Genomic DNA, 19,494 nt, shown 5'->3' on the forward strand with positions numbered 1-19,494 from the left:
GAGCTGGCAGCAGATGGTGTAGATGACGTGTTGTGCCCTTTTCATTTGGATGGGCATGAAATGCCCAAGGTGCATGAGCACATGGTGAGCCAGGTCTCCCCATCCAGGTGTCCATTTGACATCCAGACAGAAACACTGTGACTTCAAAGTGATGGCTGAGCTGGAGACCTTGGATTTGGCCACAGAGTCTTTCTGACCTTCCACTGAGCCTAGAAAATTTTGATATGACCATTGTTGTCCAACCTTTGCATTGGACAGATAAAGAAAATAAGGCTCAGAGAGTTTTAAAATAAGTTACTTACTGTCACACAGCTAGTCTACACAGGGCAGGGATCAGAGCCACATATCTGTACAGGGATCCTCTGGGGCTACCTGGCCTGCATGACCTCCTTTGCCCTCCTTCCTCTTATCCCTCGTACTGAAGTGCTGAATGGTGCAGAGCAGCCCGGCTATGTCTTTCACAGAAACTCCTTATTTCCTAGCTGATGATCTTTACTTCCCTCTCCTGTGCATGTTGTCAGAATGTCTAGAAAAATCTGACAGCTGGTATTCCATTTAGGGATCACACGGGGTATGTGTTCCGAAAGGGCTCACACAGAAATCTTACTGCCTTCCACACAACTTCCAAATATAATACGATTGCATTGGCGATGAAATGGAAAATGAGTAAGGAAGATGAAGCTCCGTTTTGAAACTGCATTGCATTTTGTAGTGTCTACACCCAAGGAAATGACCCAGGCAAATGAGAGGCCAGAGCAGGACTTTGTTAGGTAGACCTGGGTTCAAATCGTGGCTTGCTATTTGACTTTAGACAAATCACTCCACCTTGCTGAGCCTCAGTTTCCTCATCTGTACCCCAGGGGCCACAGAACTTATCTCTCAGGCTGTGCTGATAGGTCGATGGGACATGTTAACAAATGAGCAGCACATGGCAGGCATGCTGAGCAGTTTTCTTCCACCCCTTTCCTGCTGGACTACATCAATAGGGATTATGCAGTACTCACTAGAGGCAAGCACCACCAAACTTAATGCATACAGAGGGTGCCCCAAACATGTATCCATATTTTAAGAAAGAAAAAAACTGTGTTAAAATTATGCTGGTGGTAACCACTTTGAGCACCTCTTGTAATTATAGAAGTCAAACGTGACTTGTATTCATCTTTGGTTATCACTATATATTCAGTATTATAATTTTAATACAGTTTTTTCCTTTCCTAAAATGTGTATATATTTTTTGGGCACCCTCTGTAGTTTTAAGTTGTCACAAGAACCTTTAATAAGGATCCAGTGGCAGGCAAATAGATGATTCAACCACAAGACCTCTCAATTCCACATATGTCAGCGACTAGAACCAAATAATGAAATACGAACTTGTCTCCCAGTGTCACCGAGCTTATGTTCACCAAAAACAAAATATCTGGTGATTACAAGTGGTTGAACTGAAGCAAAACACCTCAAAACTCTCTTATGTAGCATGGATGATGAATGGGATCATGGGTAGTCACATAATCTTGTATCTAACCCATTTGGGCAGATGTGGACCTACTTATTTTTCCAAATAATTAGAACACAAGTATTGACAACTCACACCTAAGTACATGGAGCATAAGTTATCTTAATAAGGGAATTCAAAAAGATCTGAGAGATTGGGATTGCCTGAAAGTCCTACTTCCAGCCAAATCTTCTGATTGGACTGGGGATGTATAGCCCTCTAATTGTGGGCAATGTCAGAGAGCCCCTGATTCAGTTGGGTTAAATGACCTCATGCCCAAAGCACCCAGCACAGGGAGCATCACCTGTTCAGTGCCTGATTCAGTCTGAATGACTTCCCTCCTGGAAACCAGGTGTGAATGCAGGAAAGGGTCATTTCAGAACCCTTGAGTTACATTCTTCTAGTCTCTTCCCTGCCTTCATAAGGGTTTGTACAGATGACTTCTTTCGGGGCTCCAGGAGAATGTGTTCCATGCATGATTTGAGCTCCCAATTTAGGGTTTCCTGAAGGAGTGAGGACACCTTTCCTCATGTGTACCTTGGAATTTCATCCTATCTCCTCTTGTCCATTCCTTAGAAGAAAGTAGAAAAAATGCTGCTTGCTTATGATCACAGAGCCCTACCTAACATAAAGATAGGGCAGATTGGAATGTGCAAGGGGCTGTGTTTGTGTGCATTTGTCGTTTGTGTTGACCTAAAAATCAAACAAATAAAGAAGACAAAATCGAGCCGCAGTGAAAACTAAAAGGAGGACAAAACCCCCAAAACTTCTTCATTAAGGGCTCCACACACCATGGACTCCTGGCCTATCTGTGTTCTTTATTCTTCCATTCATGTGAAAGAAATAATTGACATTTCCTGACTTAATGGACAGAATCGGAAGACCTCTGTAAAAGTGTTAGAGCCAAGATTTATAAAAGTGAAAAGTATAATCAGTGACATAAAATGATGCTGATGACATTTGGAAATCCTCCTGTTAATTTCTAACTGACTCGTGTCACACAGGTCGCCCACAGCAGTATTATCAAACACTTTCCAAACTCCAGAAGCTCCATCTCGACTTTGCTGACCTCAAAGCCATCTGATCTGGGCTTATTTACATTCCAACTTTGCCACAAAACGTCAGTTTCATGGACCATCTTCTCCTTCCTTGCACAGAGACAGACGCACCCTTTTCCCTTTTGAAGACAAAGACCTCCTGCACCTTTAGGTTTTTGTTGGTCATCGATGTCTTCCACTGAAACCTAACAGGGCAGGATTTCTAATGCCTCTGGGTCACCAGCTCTCTAGAAGAACTAATCAGCATGTACACACTTGCGACAGCCAAGCTCCAAAACAGCAGGAGGAATGGGCTTCCTGGGTGGGGAGCAGCAAGCGTGAAGGTGGCCTGAGTGGGGCTGTGGGCTCTGGGAGACATGCCCCACCCACTTCCTTCCTTTTCATTAGTCAGTGTGGGTTGGGAAGAAGATTGGATTTGACGAGAAAAGCCTCCCATTGCTTGAAAGAAACACAGGAAACCACCTGCCTTCAGAGTTACCTGCTGGATTTACCAAGAATTGGCATGGTGGAAGCTGATAGGTGGGTGAGGAATTGGAGATTTCAGTGAGGGCATGGCTGAAGTGGCTGGACAGGGCAAGAGAAGACAGCATGGAGTGCCAACTTGGGGGGCAGGGAGGGCCCAAAGGCTGAGAGGAGGGTGAGTAGATTTAGGAGCCATGAGCCATGCAACTGTGTGATCAGACTGTGGAAGGCGCAGGGAGAGGTTCAAAATGCTTCCAGGGCCCTGTTTGTGGACAGTAGGTGTGGCAGAAGGGTGGAAGGGAGGAGGCCAAGGTCAGCCATAGGACTCTCAGTACCAGGGCACCAGGCGTGAGCTCAGGCCCTGTTCATTCTCTCTTCCTAGACACCTTTGCCCAAAATACAGCTGGGGAGGCTCTTCCCTGAACATGGAGAGGTCTGTGGACTTAAATGTAGGCACCTGTGACTTGGGCCCTATATGAGACTAGAAAAATCTTAAACCTAAACAAGAACCAATGAGCTTGTGGTTGGGGCCAAACAGTGCTGATAAAATAAAATAAAAATAAATAAATAAACTCTCTGACATAAAAATATGCAAAGGGGATTATGTAATCAAGGTCGCAAAGGTTATTCCAAAAAGCAATGTGCCAATAATGTTTCTTTTGTTAAATAAGATCATGAATTTGAAAGCACTTAGCACAGCGCCTGGTACTCATCATGAACCCCCCAAATGACAGAAATGATAGCTGTTCTCAGTGTTATATGTATGAATCATTAAAGCAGACCCTGTGAGACTTCTATTTGGAAACCCGTTTGTCAGAGATTTATTTCATTAATATATGAGCTTTTGAGTAATAAAGATATTGCTTAAAGTTCAGATTACTTTCCAGTGTAGTCTGACCTTTCTCAAATTACTAAGACTTGTGACATTTCTCTGAACAAAACACTGATCCACAAACAAAGGCTCTTGTGGAAAATGAGATGCCTGGAAGTACTTTCCTTCTAACTCAAGAATGGTTGCTGACAGTGGGGGGCTGGTGCCCCGAATGCTTTCACTGTTTATCGGTCAGCTAGGAATGAGATGGAACAGGAGTCCAGGCCTGCTCTTTCCCCGAGTTTTAGTCCAACCGCTGCCCTCCTCACCCCTATCTGCCCTTCCAATACCCCTGCCTGTCTGGTTGGAAATGGGTTGGCTCTGCCCCATGTGTTCTGTGCGGCTCCAACTCCAAGTGCGGTCATTGATGCTATGGCCTAAGTCACAAGGAGGGAGATCAAGGCAGCTTCTGGACCACAGCTGGGTTCTGTTTGCTGCACACAGCACCTTTGTGAATACTATTTGAATGCCTTTACTGGAGGGGCATTGCTCTCAAGCTTACCCCTGTCCCCACCACTCCCTATTTCTCTGGCTTGAGTTATTTAGTTTGTCACCTTGGAGTGTAAGCCATTTCCTGTTTCCTCTTGTCCTGGCCTTTGACCCTGCACATTGATGTAGCAGGGCAGCCCAGACAGAGCTGATGGGAGCCCAGGGCTGAGTGAACCACTGTGGCCGCCTGGACTTGTTCAGCCCCAAGCAGCCTCCCACCAGGCACGGCCAGCTCCAATGTGGCAATTCCAAGACAAGGGACCCAAATGCCATTCCAGTGTCTATGTGACAGCTACCATCTGTATATGTTGACTTGTATATACCAACAATATATATAGCTTACCATCTGTATATATTGACTTTTGACTATGTTTAGAAAAAATGGATAGAAAAAAATAGTTTGACCTCTTTAAGAAACCTCAGCATTGAACAAGTTAAAAATTGCTTGGTAGTGTGCTGTGCTGCTTTAATATAATTTTAAAAGTTCTATACATCAGAGCTATTAAAGCTGATCTGATTTTCAAATGGAAAGAGGGATTCAGATTCAATTATTTCGCTTCCCTGGTACTCTCTACTGATTGGGGGATACAGTAGGCTGTTTGGCTTTTTGTTTATTTTTTTCCTTAAGATTTCTTTCACAAGCCCAAGAGAAATGGCCTCTCATGGGTCTGCTTTCCAGCCCCAAGACGACCTTATTTCTTCTGTAATTATGTGGTTCAAGTTCACAAGAGTCTTCTCATTAATAGGGCTCTTTTGGGCATTCAGGGAGCATAACACAGAGGTGACCCAGGCCTTCAGACTCGGTGAATCGGTGTAATTGTCTTGATGTTTATAGATGAGGGAACACACTCACAGAAGATATATCTCTTGCCCAAGTCACACAATTAGCCACTGGACTTGAGCCAGGTTTACTGACAGTCTAAACAGGCTCTTTCCACCACATGTGCAGACCCCACTAAGTAAAAGCCACACATCTACTGACAGACCTTAGAGAGTCACTGGAGGAAGGACATGCTCAACAAAGGTTTTGCAAAAATATAGACTTTGGGGAAAAAAAAAAAACCCCACAGAAAAAACAACTGCATCTTTGCGAAAAGGATCATTTAACCTCAGTCCAGGATTCTTGGCTTCTGTGCCCAGGAGACTGTAAACACATTTTTCATGCAGGGGATATGGAAGCTTTGGCCTGTCCCAGACCAAGAAGAAAGCAGAAACATAGGCACCTACCTCCTTCAAACTCTGTCTGGCAGTTCCCTGAGGTATCGTTCAGGCTTTCCTCCTCGTTGATGATGATATTCTCAATGTCCTTCATCGTCAAGTGGTCCCGGAAGGCGTGATAGAGGATGTGCTTCAGCTCCTCCAGAGTGATCCTCTGCATGTCGAACTGTGGAGGGAAAGAGGAGTGAGAGCCCATTGGGCACATGGGGGCAAGAACTCTGCTTGGGACCTGACCAGCGAGCCCTAAAGCTCCTCTACGGAAACTCGTCCCAGCGTTTCAGGACACCAGAGGAGCAATTTTCCATCATGTTCGGCTCCAAGCATTCTTGTGAACTTGCAAGAACTTATTGGGAATACAGTAAGTGCAACATATCCCCCTCAACTGAGACTTCTGGAGAAAAAAATGCCACCTGCTAGTTTGGTTTCCTACTCATCCAGCCATCTGCTGTCACCCCTCCACACCTCGTGTACTTTGGAGCTGTGGCACACTTCAGACAATGCATATGTCTCTAAAATTTTTATAATCTCCCAAGAAGACAGCAATTCCCATCTTGATTTAAGTATGTATCTTGTTCGAACAAGATCAATGCAAGTTCAAAGCCATGTTTATGAGGAAGAGCAGCTGAAGGGGAAGGGTAGCAACCCCAGTTAGGTACTTCCCCGCTTAGTGGCAGTGTTATACTCTCCCACTCTTTTTATCAGGTTTTGCTGTGTCACTTTCTTAGCCAGTGAAATGTGAGTAGAAGTCACATATGCCACCTCCAATTAAAAGCTTTAAGAGCCATTGTGTGGTTCTATCATTTGTTCTTTTCCCTCTGCCATGAGAATAACATGCCATACAGAGGGGCTGTACTGTCTGTCTGGGTCCCAGAATGAGGATAAAGTGAAAAATACTTGCAGATATTTGATAAAAGAAAAATAATGTGAGTAAGAAATGCCCTTTGTCGTCATTAGCCATAGAGACTGTGGGCTTCTTCACCACCATAGCGTAACTTGCTTTACTTCAACAATACAAACATTAGTACATAGAAATGAGAGGCCACCATTACAAACATTCTAAAATATGATGTATGGCTTCCAGTGGCAGGCAGTGGGAAATAAGAAAACTGTTATTGGAACTTGGAAAGATAACAACCCTTAGTATGCAGTAGCACAAATTTGGTAAAATCGTGGCCTGTGATAACTTTGTAGGACAGAATATATTGAGTGACTTTGTGACTTGGGAAAAAATTGGGGAAATAGCACACTCTGGTTGCAGCTGGTTGCATCTGACAGGGTGCTGTAAGAAAGAAATGAGCTCAGAAAGGAACTGATTGGTTTGCAAGCCAGGAACAGAGGCAACTCAGACATTCCTGGACTTACAGGAAAGAGCAGATGTTTCTCACCTCCAACTAGTAAGAGATAAAATTGAGAAATGCTTTAAATAAGGATACAGACCTATTAAAACAAATCAAAATATCCCTTGTTAAAACCTCTGAATGTGTTAGGTGACTCTCCCACGAAGCTAGTTATTAAGTTTAAAGAGAGATATGTCTCAAAAATAATTGTGAATATGGCTGTTAGCATATACAACTTGGAATCGAATAGATAAAAATGTGACTAAGTTTTTGAGAAAGCTGTACTGGCCAAAAGTCAACAGCCTGGGATTCAAAGACTCTATCACTCTTCAAAACGTAAAATGATATTTGGGCTCCCAATCTTCTACGGTCAAAAGCCATTATGAAGATAAGCTACACAGACCCAAGCAAGGATGTAGTTTCCAGTGCTCTCATTAGATGAGTTATAAGGAGTGGAAAAGGCTGGATCCCCTAGATGGTGAAGCTGGGAATTATACCTGAAATCACGCATGAAACCAAGAGCAATTTCCAGGACGCAGAACTAGGGTCTAATCAAGGGATAGTCCTCATCCCAAGGTCTGTCCAACAGGATTTCAGAATTGCTCTGAGTTCCCACTTTTCTTCTTGCTGGATAGGAATGATTTTGTGGTCAGCCTAACCCTGTTCTACCGCTATATGTGAGTGTGTGTGTGTGTGTGTGCTCGAGTGCATGTGCATGTGTGAGAGGGGCGGTTAATTTTTCTTTTTAGTTCATATGTCTCCAGATCCAGAGGAGCTGCAGCGGAATCGATCTAGCTCATGAGATTCTAGATCGTGAGGCTTATGCTGTAGTTGGATGGGACTTTTACGGTGTCTCCCGTGGGGAGGAGATGAGTATGTTTTATGGCTGAAGGGAATGAAATAAATACTTATGAGCAAGAATGTGGGCTGTAACAGGTTATATTATTTCCAATTATTTGTTTCCCCTCCCTCTGAGCGAATCTCCTTGCCCACTGACATCAGGCTTTGGCCAATTAAATGAGAGTGAAAGTGATACAAGAAAGCGGCGAAAGTCTCAAAAGCCGTTGCGTATTCTGCCATTTCTCTTTTCTTTCTGCCACAAAAGCATAGACACCAAATAGGGGCTGCTTCTTCCTTCTGGGTCCTAGAATTAATACAATATAGAACTAACCCATGAAGAGCATGTAACTTGAGTGAGAAACAAACCTTTGTTTTTAGCCACTAAGACTTTGGGATTTCCGCAGTATAACTGAGCCAAGAATGAATATAGAAATCAACGTTTTAAGTTAGTCTGGATTATGATAAAAGAAATTTAGACATTTTTCTTCCCCTGCTTTCTTTGTGAAACAATTTCTACTTTGCTTTAAGTATGCCCCTTATTCTAACCAATTAAGATGGGCTACTGAAACCTGCTGGAAATTTAAATGACTCAAGTTCAAAGCCATTTCTATGACTAAGAGCAACTGAAAGGTAGTGTGTAAAGTGGATTTGTTTTCTGCATCCCAGTTTATTGACTATAAAAGTAAATTTTGAGATACATCAGGATTGAGCCTTAGATTTGACAGGGGGACATGTGGTTGTCAGCCTGTGTGAGAAGGCTGACAAAATGCACGGGGAGGGTGAGGGACCTCAGATGAAAAAATTGGGACCCTCCTGCCAAGGTCAGAGAAGAGTGACAAAGTCAGAGACTGAGAAAATGAGTAACCATTTCCCAGAGGACCAAATGAAGGACTGGAGTGCTTGGAAAAACTGACCAGCTGAGAGTTTGCTGAAATTCAGAAATAAGATGAAAAGAATTGGCCAGGGACTGTGAGAAGGACAGGACAAATGCAGGTTCCAGAAATCTATAGTTTTCCTTTTATTTGGCTATGTGGGTCATGTTTTAATATATCATGTTTTAATAGTGAATTAAAATTAGTTGAGAAGAATTCCATGTTTTCTATATTTTCAGCATAGATCTGTCTTTTACAAGTTTAAAATAAATCACTATAAAATAATTTGGACATAATGCTGTCGTGCGGGGGACCCTGCTCGCTGCGCCATTTGTCGTGCAGGGCATCCAGCGGGGTCTCTGGTCCCGCTCCCCATACAAGAACACAGGATATGGTGAGGCCAAAAAGGAACACCCACGGAGCCATAGGTAGGGGAGTCATACCACTATATTCTCTCTGGCGGCACTATACTCTCACTGGAGGCTGGATCCACACTGTCCGCAAACCGCCATCCGCGCTTGCCAGCCCAGCCGCCATCTTCTTGCTAGCCCCCGTTCTTTCTCTTTTCTCCTCTCTCCTTCGTAGCCGCAGCAGTTATATTGTGGCCAATGGCTCACTGGTTACAGCTGACGGCCAACTAGCCACAGCTGCTGGCCATGCAATCACAGTTGATGGCCATTTACTACCTGAGCCAGCACCTGTCTATGTGAGGCCGAGAGCCTGGAAACTGCTTTCTGGGGCTCTGCCCCCACAATGCTAACAAGTATTTCTTCCATAATTATCAGTCCATTTAACTTTTTAATTTTTCTTGAGTCAATTTTGGAATTTTGTTATTTTTTCAGAAGAACCAGTCAAAACATTTTCATTATTACTAGCATATAACTGTGCACAATAGTGCCATAATTTTAAATTTCAATACTTATATCTCATTCCATATTTATAATCCTATTTGTTGTTTTTTTTTCCTCTAGGCTTTATTTTTTGTTTTGTTTTATTCTGTGGATCCTGTTTAAAGAATATGGCCTGCACATCTCTTATTTTTAGGAACCTAAGGAGTTTTTGGAATCTCTGGTGGAATCTCTGGTGGAATCTCTGTAGGATGAATTACACAAATATATTTATCCTTATATCTTTATTTATCTTTATTATGTAGCCTCATAATTGTAATCTACTTCTTGTATAACCTTATGATTATTTTTTGGACTACTTGTTTGTTTTGTTTTGTTTTGTTTTTAAGGAGGGTGCAGCTCACAGTGGCCCATGTGGGGATCAAACCAGCAACCTTGGTATTATTGGCACCGCGCTCTAACCAACTGAAGTAACCGGCCACCCCAGGACTAGTTGATTTTTCAAAGACCATGAGTAACATATTAAAGTCTATGAAGAGAATTGTATCTCCATAAATTGCTCTTATAGACCTAATGTTTTTAAGTGAGTCCTAATATTTAAAAAATATTTTAAAAATTAAAGTTCTGATATTTTTTAAATATTTAAACATTTTGAAATGAATATAATTTTAATAATAAATTTAAATTGCTATTTTTTAGTACCAAAAGATTGATTTCCTAATTCAAAAAGTGGTTATTGATGACTCCATGGCAAACACTGAGATGGAGATAAAGGGTGAGCAAGACACAGAGACACAGACATTGCTCTCAAAAGATAAGCAAATGAGCAATTTTAATTCACTGTGATACACTCTGTGACAAATGAAGCACAGGATGCCTGGAAACACCTGAGAAGGGAGAGCTGGTCCTAGAAGACTTCCTGGAACACGGGCATGCAACCTAAGACCCAAAGGAAAAGAGTTTTCCAGGTGAGCGGATGGGAAGGGAGGAGAACAAGGGGAAGGGAGGGGAAAAGGGCATGTCAGCGGGAGGGGACACCAAACAGAGACCTATGGGTGCGAAAGTGCCCACATGCACTGAAGGGCCGTCTGTGGAGTTCTGAGGAATTAACAGTAGGAAGGTGGTAGGTGTGGGGCGAGAGCTGTGGGTAGGTGGCTAACCAATAAAGGCCCGTATGCCATGATGAGGCACTTGTTGATTTTTGATGTTTGCTTTTACGCTTTTATTATGGCAAATATGCATAACATAAATTTACCATTTTATCCATTTTAAGTGTAACAGTTCAGTGGCATTAAGTACATCTACATTGTTGTGCAACTATCACCACCATTCATCTTGAGAACTTTTTCCATTTTTCCCAACTGAAACTTTGTACCATTAAACACTATTTCCTCATCCCCCTTGCCGCCCTCCCACCCCCCAAACTCCAGGCAACCACCATTCTACTTTCTATAGAAAATCAAACATGAATTTGACTGTTCTAGGTACGTTATATAAGTGGAATCATACAGTATATGTCCTTTTGTGATTGGCTAATTCACTTAGCATAATGTCTTCAAGGTTCATCCATGGTGTAGCATATGTTAGCATGCTATAGAATTGCATTCCTTTTTAAGACTGAACAATATTCCACTGTTTGTCTAGGCTACGTTTTGTTTATTTGTCCATGCACAGACACTTGTATTGCTTCCACTCTGTGGCTGTTGTGACTAATGCTGCTATGAACACAGGGGTAAAAATACCTGCTCATGTCCCTGCTTTAGGTTTTTTGGGGTATATAACCAGAAGTGCACTTGCTGACTCATATACTAATTCTATGTTTGATTTTTGAGGAATAAAGCTTGGTTTTATCTTTTGGGTAAAATGAAGTACCACTACAGATTTTCATCAGGGAAATTACCTCATCAAGTTTGAGCTTGAGAAAAATTATTTTTTGCTGGTACAAGAGGCAGGATAACCAGATAGGCTATAGAAATAACAGGTTTAGAAACCTCGATGGGCTATGAGGACAGAGAGAATTCCAGAACCACGGAGGGACAAGAGAGGCTGATAAGACTTGGTGATTCATTGTATGCAGTGTAAAGGAGAATGAGTCAATTAGGATGACACCTGGGCTTTATGTTCAGCTGAATGGTAGCAGAGGACAAACAGGCTTACAGAGAAAGATGACAAATTACATTTTGGAAGTGTGCATTGGAGGTTCTGGAGGGATGGCCCGATAGAATAGCCCAGAAGGAAGTAGGATGTATAGATAAGGCTAATGATACAGATTTGGAAGTTATTTTTATACAGATGATAATAAAAGTCATTAGAAAGGATGGCAGCATCCAGGAAGTGTGAAAAAGCCCAGGAAAGGCATTGGGAAGACTTCAAGATAAACAGGTGAACAGCCTCCATTAGAGAACTGACAGGCTGTGAGTGATACTGTGCTTATAATAAATATATATTTTGGCTTTCTGTCCATGGTCCCTGGTTCCTGGCTCACAGCTCCCAAAGCCCTTGGAATTTCCTGAGTGGTAAGAGCCATGGGAACACCTTTTATAATATTTGGTCTTTTGTCCTCAGTTCCTGAAATTGCTTCAGAGCCATAAATGGGTGTCTTCTTATTCATAACAAGCCTCTTTCAACCACACTTTGTGTTAGTGAGGTGACTAGTGGAAAGCCCCTAAAGATGGGGATGCTTGTTGCCAGGGAACCAGTCATAAACAGAAGGTTGAAAGTTTCAATCCTATCCCCTGACTTTCTGGGAGGTAACAGGGGCTGGAGATTGAGTTCAGTCACCAATGGCTAATGATTTAATCAGCCATGCCTATGTAAGGAAGTCTCCATAAAAACGAAAAAGGAGGGATTCAGAGAGCTTCTAGGTTATAGCATGAACTGGAACACTTCCATGTGCCACCATGCCGGGCCCCAAACTCCACAAGGACAGAAGCTCCTTTGTTCAGGATCTCTCCCATGTATCTCTTCATCTAGTTGTTTTATTATCCTTTGTCATAACTGGTAATCTAGCGAGTGAACTGGTTTCCTGAGTTCTATGAGCTGCTCTAGCAAATTAATCACACCCAAGGGGGCTCATGGGAACCTCTGATTTATAGGCACACCTCAGATATATCGTGGGTTTGGTTCTAGATCACCACAATAAAGCAAATGTTGCAAGAAAGCAAGTCCCACAATTTTTTTTTGTTTCCAAGTATATATAAAAGTTATATTTACACTGTAGTCTATTAAGTGTGCAATAACATTATATCTAAAAAAAGGTACTTACCTTAATTAAAAACACTTTATTGCTAGAAAATGCTAACCATCAGGTGAGCCTTAAACCTTATGAACCAACCTCTGCCAGCTTCAAGCTTTTCTTCTGTAGCTTCCTCACCTCACTTAGCCCTCAATAAATTTGAAGAGATTTAGGGTCTTGCCCTAGATTAGGCTTTGGCTTAAGGGAACGTTGTGGCTGGTTTGATCTATCCAGACCACTAAAACTTTCTGCATATCAGCAATAAGGCTGTTTCTCTTATCATTTATGTGTTCACTGGAATAGCACTTTTCATTTTCTTCAAGAACTTTTCCTTTGAATTCACTGCTTAGCTAACTGTTTGGCACAAGAAGCCTAGCTTTCAGCCTGTCTCAGACTTCTTCACTAAGCTTAATCGTTTCTAGCTTTTCATTTAAAGTGAGAGATGTATAACTCTTCCTTTCACTTGAAAATTTAGAGACCACTGTAGGGTTATTAACTGGACTAGTTTAAGTATTTTTCTGTCTTGGGGAATAGGGATGTTTTAGGAGAGGGAGAGAGATGGGGGGGCAGGTGGTGCAGCAGTCAGAACACACACAATATTTATCAATTAAGTTTGCCAGCATATGAGCATGGTTCACGATGCCCATAACAAATATAATATTAATAATGAAAAAGTTTGAAATACTCTTAGAATTAACAAAACTTGACACAAAGACACAAAGTGGGCAATTGCGATTGGGAAAAATGGTGCCAATAGACTTGCTCAATGCAGGGTTGCCAAAAAGCTTCAATTTGTAAAAAATGCAATATCTGCAAAGCCCAACAAAATGAGGTATATCTGCATGGCCAGTCATTCAGAAGTACAGGTAACAGTCTTGACCTACAATTGGCACATCAAGTGAAGGGCAGCCTTGTGGGACTGAATGCATCTGGAATCTGATGCTATCTCTAAGTAGATAGTGTCAGAATTGAGTTGACGGTAGGCCAACCAACTGGTGTTAGAGAATTGCTTGATGGTGTAGGGGGAAAACCCACACATTGGAACTGGGTGCAGAACCATAGTGTGCTTTTTATCAATGTACACAATCAGTCATTAAAAAATATGTGACTTCTCTTTGAAAAACAGCTATTCTTTATATCATGCTTATGCTCATTACAATATGGCTATGCTTATTTTCTTTCTATGTGGATTTTCTACTAAATGTTTGCCCCCCCTTTGGTTCTTAAGCTTTCTATACTATAGTAAACACATCTCTTTAAAAAGCTATGTGTCTTATAAAGAGACTGTGCATGTCTTATAAAGAAAATAGAATTAGATTTAAAAAAATGTAATGGGATTCTATGCCTTCTAATAATAGAGTCTAATTACATTTTCATATATTGTTATAAACATCACGGGGTGTACTTCTGTTATTTCATCTTCTGCTTTCTAGTCTTCAGCCTTCCTTATGCTAAAAAAACAAAAAAAAACAAAAAAGAAAAACAAAACAAAAAAAACCCAGGTAATTACATCACAGAAATTGCAGCGTGAGGAGTACTTCTTGAAATCTTCCCGGGATGTTACAACAAATTGAACAGCTATAATTCAATAAAGGATAACTAAAGGAACACACAAGCATGCCTGAGAGACTTGTGCATGGAATCACCTGAAGGTGGAAAACTTGGGTGAGCAGGAGAGAAGGGAAGGAGGAAGTGCAGAGACGTGGGCCTCAGGCTACAGGATGCAGTTCAGAGCTCACTGCCGTATCGAGAGAGGGAAGAATCCAGGCTGCAGACACACTACCCACAGTCCTGCCTGAGGGATCAGTATATAATATGGATGAACCCAGCATTCAGGGCAAAGATCTTGGCTGAGAACTGTGGTTTAAGCCCTCATTGCCAGGCAGAAAACAGAAAACAAAGACACAAAGCCTGACCAACTCCACCCTTCCCAAAAGCTGGCCCTATTACAACCTTCCCAGTGTTAGAAGTGGGCTACAGAAGAAATGGTAGCAGTGTCAGATTAAAGAACAGAATATCTACAGTCCTGACAACTGGAGCAAAGGTCCCCCAGCCACAGACGCACAGTAGGTGACTAATTCTGGTAACAAGGAGAGAGCTGTAGGAGCAAAACAGCTGTGGGTGGGCAGTTGCCATAGCTCAGAGCCACAAATGCACCAGCCACCTCTCAGAGCCCACCCTACCCCCATCTTTCTGGGTGGATCCCTGCAGGGGCAACCAAAGCCACTGAGACACACAGGCTCAGCATTGGGATGCAGGGGCAGCACTGGGATTTCAGAAGCTCAGATCCTTATTGCCCTCCACATATTCTCACTGAGGCGGTGCCCTGAAACCCTGCTTACAGAGAAGAAGCCCACCTTCCATAGTGTGAGAAGCCAGAACAGTATAAGAGAAAATAAAATGCTACAGCATGAGAGAAAATAAAAGGCTGCAGTGGGAGAGAAAATAAAGCATTCCAAAATCACCTACTGGAAATCAAAAGAAGACCTCTTCATATCATCCTGCTGCAGAACCCACTCCTGTAGATGCCGAGGAGGAGAAATAACAATTCATTAATTGCCATGAATAACCAAGGTAGCAAGTCAGCTCAGAAAGAAAATGAAAACTCTCCAGAAAATGAACTTAAAGACATGAAAATATGTGACTTACATGACAGAGAATTCAAGATTACTGTTTTAACAATAAGCTTGATGATATGCAAGAAAACACAGACAGGCAGTTTAATGAACTCAGAAACACAATCAAAGAACAAAATGAATATTTTACCAAAAAGATGAAAACTTTAAAAAAGAATGAAATGGAAATTCTGGAGATGAAGAACTCAATAAAAGAAATTAAGAATGAAATAGCCAGCTTAGGTAATAGAATTAATCAGATGGAGGAAAGAATTAGTGATATTGAAGATAGAAATCTGTAAATGACACAGATGGAAGAAGAGAGAGTCTGGAGAGTTAAAAGAAATGAAAGAACTCTACAATAACTTTCTGACTCCATTAGAAAGAGCAATATAAGAATAATGGGCATACCACAAGGAGAAGAGAGGGAGAAGGGAACAGAGAGTATATTCAAACAAATTGTCTATGAGAACTTCCCAAACTTGTGGAAAGAACTGGATCCTCGAATCCAAGAAGCAAACAGAACACCTAATTACCTCAATCCCAACAGGTCTTCTCCAAGGCACATTGTATTGAAGCTGTCAAAAATTAATGAGAAAGAAAAAATTCTCAAGGCAGCCGAGAAAAATAAGCAGTAACCTATAAAGGAAAGCCCGTTAGATTATCATCAGACTTTCCAGCAGAAACTCTACAACCCAGGAGGGAGTGGAATCACATATTCAAATTACTGAAAGAGAGAAATTAAGAGCCAAGAATAATATATCCAGCAAACATATCCTTTAGATATAAAGGAGGAATAAAGACCTTTCAAGGCAAACAGAAGCTGAGGGAATTTTCTAACACACGACCTGCATTACAGGAAATACTGAAGGGGGCTATTTGACTCAAAACAAAAAACCAAAAGAATACAAAACCATGAGCAACATTACTAACAGACAGACAGAAGCAGGAAATAGCAACCCCTACACAAAATAGGACACTTCACACTTAAACATAACATAAAGGGTAAAGATGATAAAAACATTTTAAAAAAGGAAAAAGAGAAGGAAAAAAAACAACTTGCTACTGCAAGTCAGAAATAAACTCACAGCATAAGTAGGGATAACTTGTGATAACAAAAACAAAAGGAGAGCGAGTAAAGGCCTGAATCTGCAAAAGGAGATGGAGATAAGAAGCATGATAAAGAAAAAGGACTACTGTATATTTGAAACTTTATTTTACGTAAACTTAATGGTAACCACTCAAAAAAATAAAATAAAAAAGAATCCAGAACTGAGGTACATAGCATAAAAAAAGAAGAAACAGAGGGGAAAATCATAGAATACCACCACACTGATATAACAGACAGCAACAAAAAGGCAAAGGAACAATGACAACACTGAGATACCAGAAAACCCAATACCAGAGTAGCAGTTTGGGTCAAAAAACAAAACCCAACCATATGCTGCCTCCAAGAGACACATCTCAGCTATAAGGACAAATATGGACTCAAAGTGAAAGAGTGAAAATTGATACTCCAAGCAAATGGTATCCAGAGAAAAGTGGGTGTAGCCATACTTATATCAGATGAAACCGACTAAAAAAGGTAACAGGGTAAAAAAGTAACAAGATACAAAAATGTACATTTCATAATGATAAAGGGAACAATACAACATGGAGACATAACACTTATCAATATATATACTCCCAATCAGGAAGCACCAAAATATACAAAGCAACTACTAACAGAACTAAAGGGAGAAATTGACCAAAACACAATTACACTAGGGGACCAAAATACATCATTGACAGCTATGGATAGATTATCTAAAGAAATATCAGCCACCCATAAATGACACATTAGACCAATGGACATAACTGACATTTATAGAGCACTTCATCCTAAAACGCCAGACTATACCTTTTTTTTTTTTTTTTAGGGTACATGGAACATTCTCAAGGATAAACCATATGTAGGGACATAAAACAAGCCTCAGCAAATTTAAGCAGATTGAAATTATACCTAGCATATTCTCTGATCATAAGACTTTGAAATTGGATATCAACTGCGTAAAGAAAGCAGGAAAAAACACAAATACATGGAGATTAAACAACACACTTTTAAAGAACGACTGGGTCAAAGAAGAAATAAGAGGAGCAATCAAAAGATACATAGATACAAATAAGAATGAAAATATATCCTATCAAAATTATTAGGATACAGTGAAAGCAGTAATAAGAAGGAAATTTACATCATTACAGGCCTATCTCAACAAAGAAGAAAAATCCCAGATAAATAACCTCACATTACACCTTAAAGAACTAGAAAAAGAAGAACAAATGCAACCCAAAGTCAGCAGAAGGAACAAAATAATAAAAATCAGAGCAGAACTAAATGAAATGGAGAACAAAAAGACAATAGGAAAAATTAATGCAACAAAGAGCTGCTTCTTTGAAAAGGTTAATAAAATTGGCAAACCCTTGATTATACTCACTAAGATAAAAAGAGAAAAGACACAAATAAACAAAATTACAAGTGAAAGAGGAGAAGTTGCCGTGGATGCTATAGAAATACAAAGCATCATACAAGAATACTATGCTACAAAATGCACTAACCTAGGAAAAAACATAGGAAGTTCTTAGAACATATAGTTTCCCTAGGCTGAATCATGAACAACTGGAAAATTTAAACAGACCAATCACTAGTAAGGAAATTCAATCAGCCATCCAAAACCTTCCCAAAAGCAAAAGTCCAGGACCAGGTGGCTTCAGTAGTGAATTCTACCAAAAATTCAAAGAGAATCTAACACCTGCCCTCCTCAAACTCTTCCAAAATTGAAGAAGACACAATACTTCCTGATTCATTTTATGAGGCCAATACTACCCTGATACCAAAACCTGCTAAGGATAACACACACACACATACACACACACACACACACACACACACACACACACAATTATAGACCAATATCGTTGATGAATACAGATGAAATATCCTAAACAACATTCTAGCAAATCAAATACAACAATGCATTAAAAAGATTATACATCACGATCAAGTGGGGTTCATCCCTGGGGCACAAGGATGGTTTAATGCAAATCGATCAATGTGATACATCACATAAACAAAATAAAAGGTAAAAATCATATGATTATATCAATAGATGCAGAAAAAGCATTTGACAAGATACAACATCCATTTATGATTAAAACACATAATATAATGGGTATAGAAGGAAAATACATAATATAATAAAGGCCATTTATGACAAACCCTCAGCTAATATCATAATTAATGGTGAAAAACTGAGCCTTTTGTTCTGCATTCAGGAACAAAACAGGGTTGCCCCCCATCACCATTGTTAGTCAACATATTATTGGAAGTCTCAGCCAGAGCTATCAGCAAGAGAAAGAAATAAACGGCATTTGAATTGGGAATGAAGAAGTTAAATTGTTACTTTTTGCAGATGACATGATTCTTTATATAGAAAACCCTAAAGACCTCACCAAAAAGCTATTAGAAACAATAAATGATTACAGTAAACTTGCCACCTACAAAACCAATGTACAAAAATCAATTGCACTACTATATACTAACAATGAAATTTCAGAAAAATGAATGAAAAAAATTCATTTTGCAATTGCAGCAAAAAAAATAAAATACCTAGGAATAAACTTAACAAATGATGTGAAGGATCTATGAGGTCTGACAATTACATTCACAAACTTGCCACCGTGCGCTTACATTGGCAGCACTGTAAAAACAGTTCAGTAAGGTTTCATTACCTTGGTATATCAGTGTCTCACAGCTGTGTTCATGGCAACATGTGGCAATGTCTTGCTGAGTGGCGTTCATTGTTATGGTTGCGTGTTTTGTGAACCATCGCAAGAATGTCAGCTTGAATTAGAACAATGAACAAACATTAAATTTCTTGTTACACTTGGCAAGAATGGATGTGAAATCAGGACATGTTAGTCCAAGTTTATGGGGATAATACCATAAGAAAATGGCAGTGTACAAATGGGTTAAACGTTTTTCTGAGAGTAGAGAATGAGTGACTGATGAAGAGCCTTCAGCGTGGCCAGTAACGAGCCGAACTGATGAAAACATTGCAAAAATTCATCACAGTATGCATCAAAATTGTCGGCTGAATGTGAGAAGCATAGCAGACCAA

The 19,494-nt window shown here is 40.6% G+C and overlaps 1 protein-coding gene across 11 annotated transcripts in view; it reads right to left on the bottom strand.

Moving 5' to 3' along the window:
* The window catches only part of CALN1 (calneuron 1), a 631,046-nt gene that overhangs the window by 14,614 nt on the left and 596,938 nt on the right, over positions 1-19,494 (bottom strand). For all 11 annotated transcript variants that reach the window (XM_074328468.1, XM_074328467.1, XM_074328464.1 and 8 more), the window contains one exon: positions 5,600-5,756. In XM_074328468.1, the coding sequence (XP_074184569.1) occupies positions 5,600-5,756 (157 nt within the window). The remainder of the gene's footprint in view (positions 1-5,599; positions 5,757-19,494) is intronic.

Source organism: Rhinolophus sinicus, linkage group LG03, assembly GCF_036562045.2.
Source record: "Rhinolophus sinicus isolate RSC01 linkage group LG03, ASM3656204v1, whole genome shotgun sequence".
Taxonomy (NCBI): Eukaryota; Metazoa; Chordata; class Mammalia; order Chiroptera; family Rhinolophidae; genus Rhinolophus; species Rhinolophus sinicus.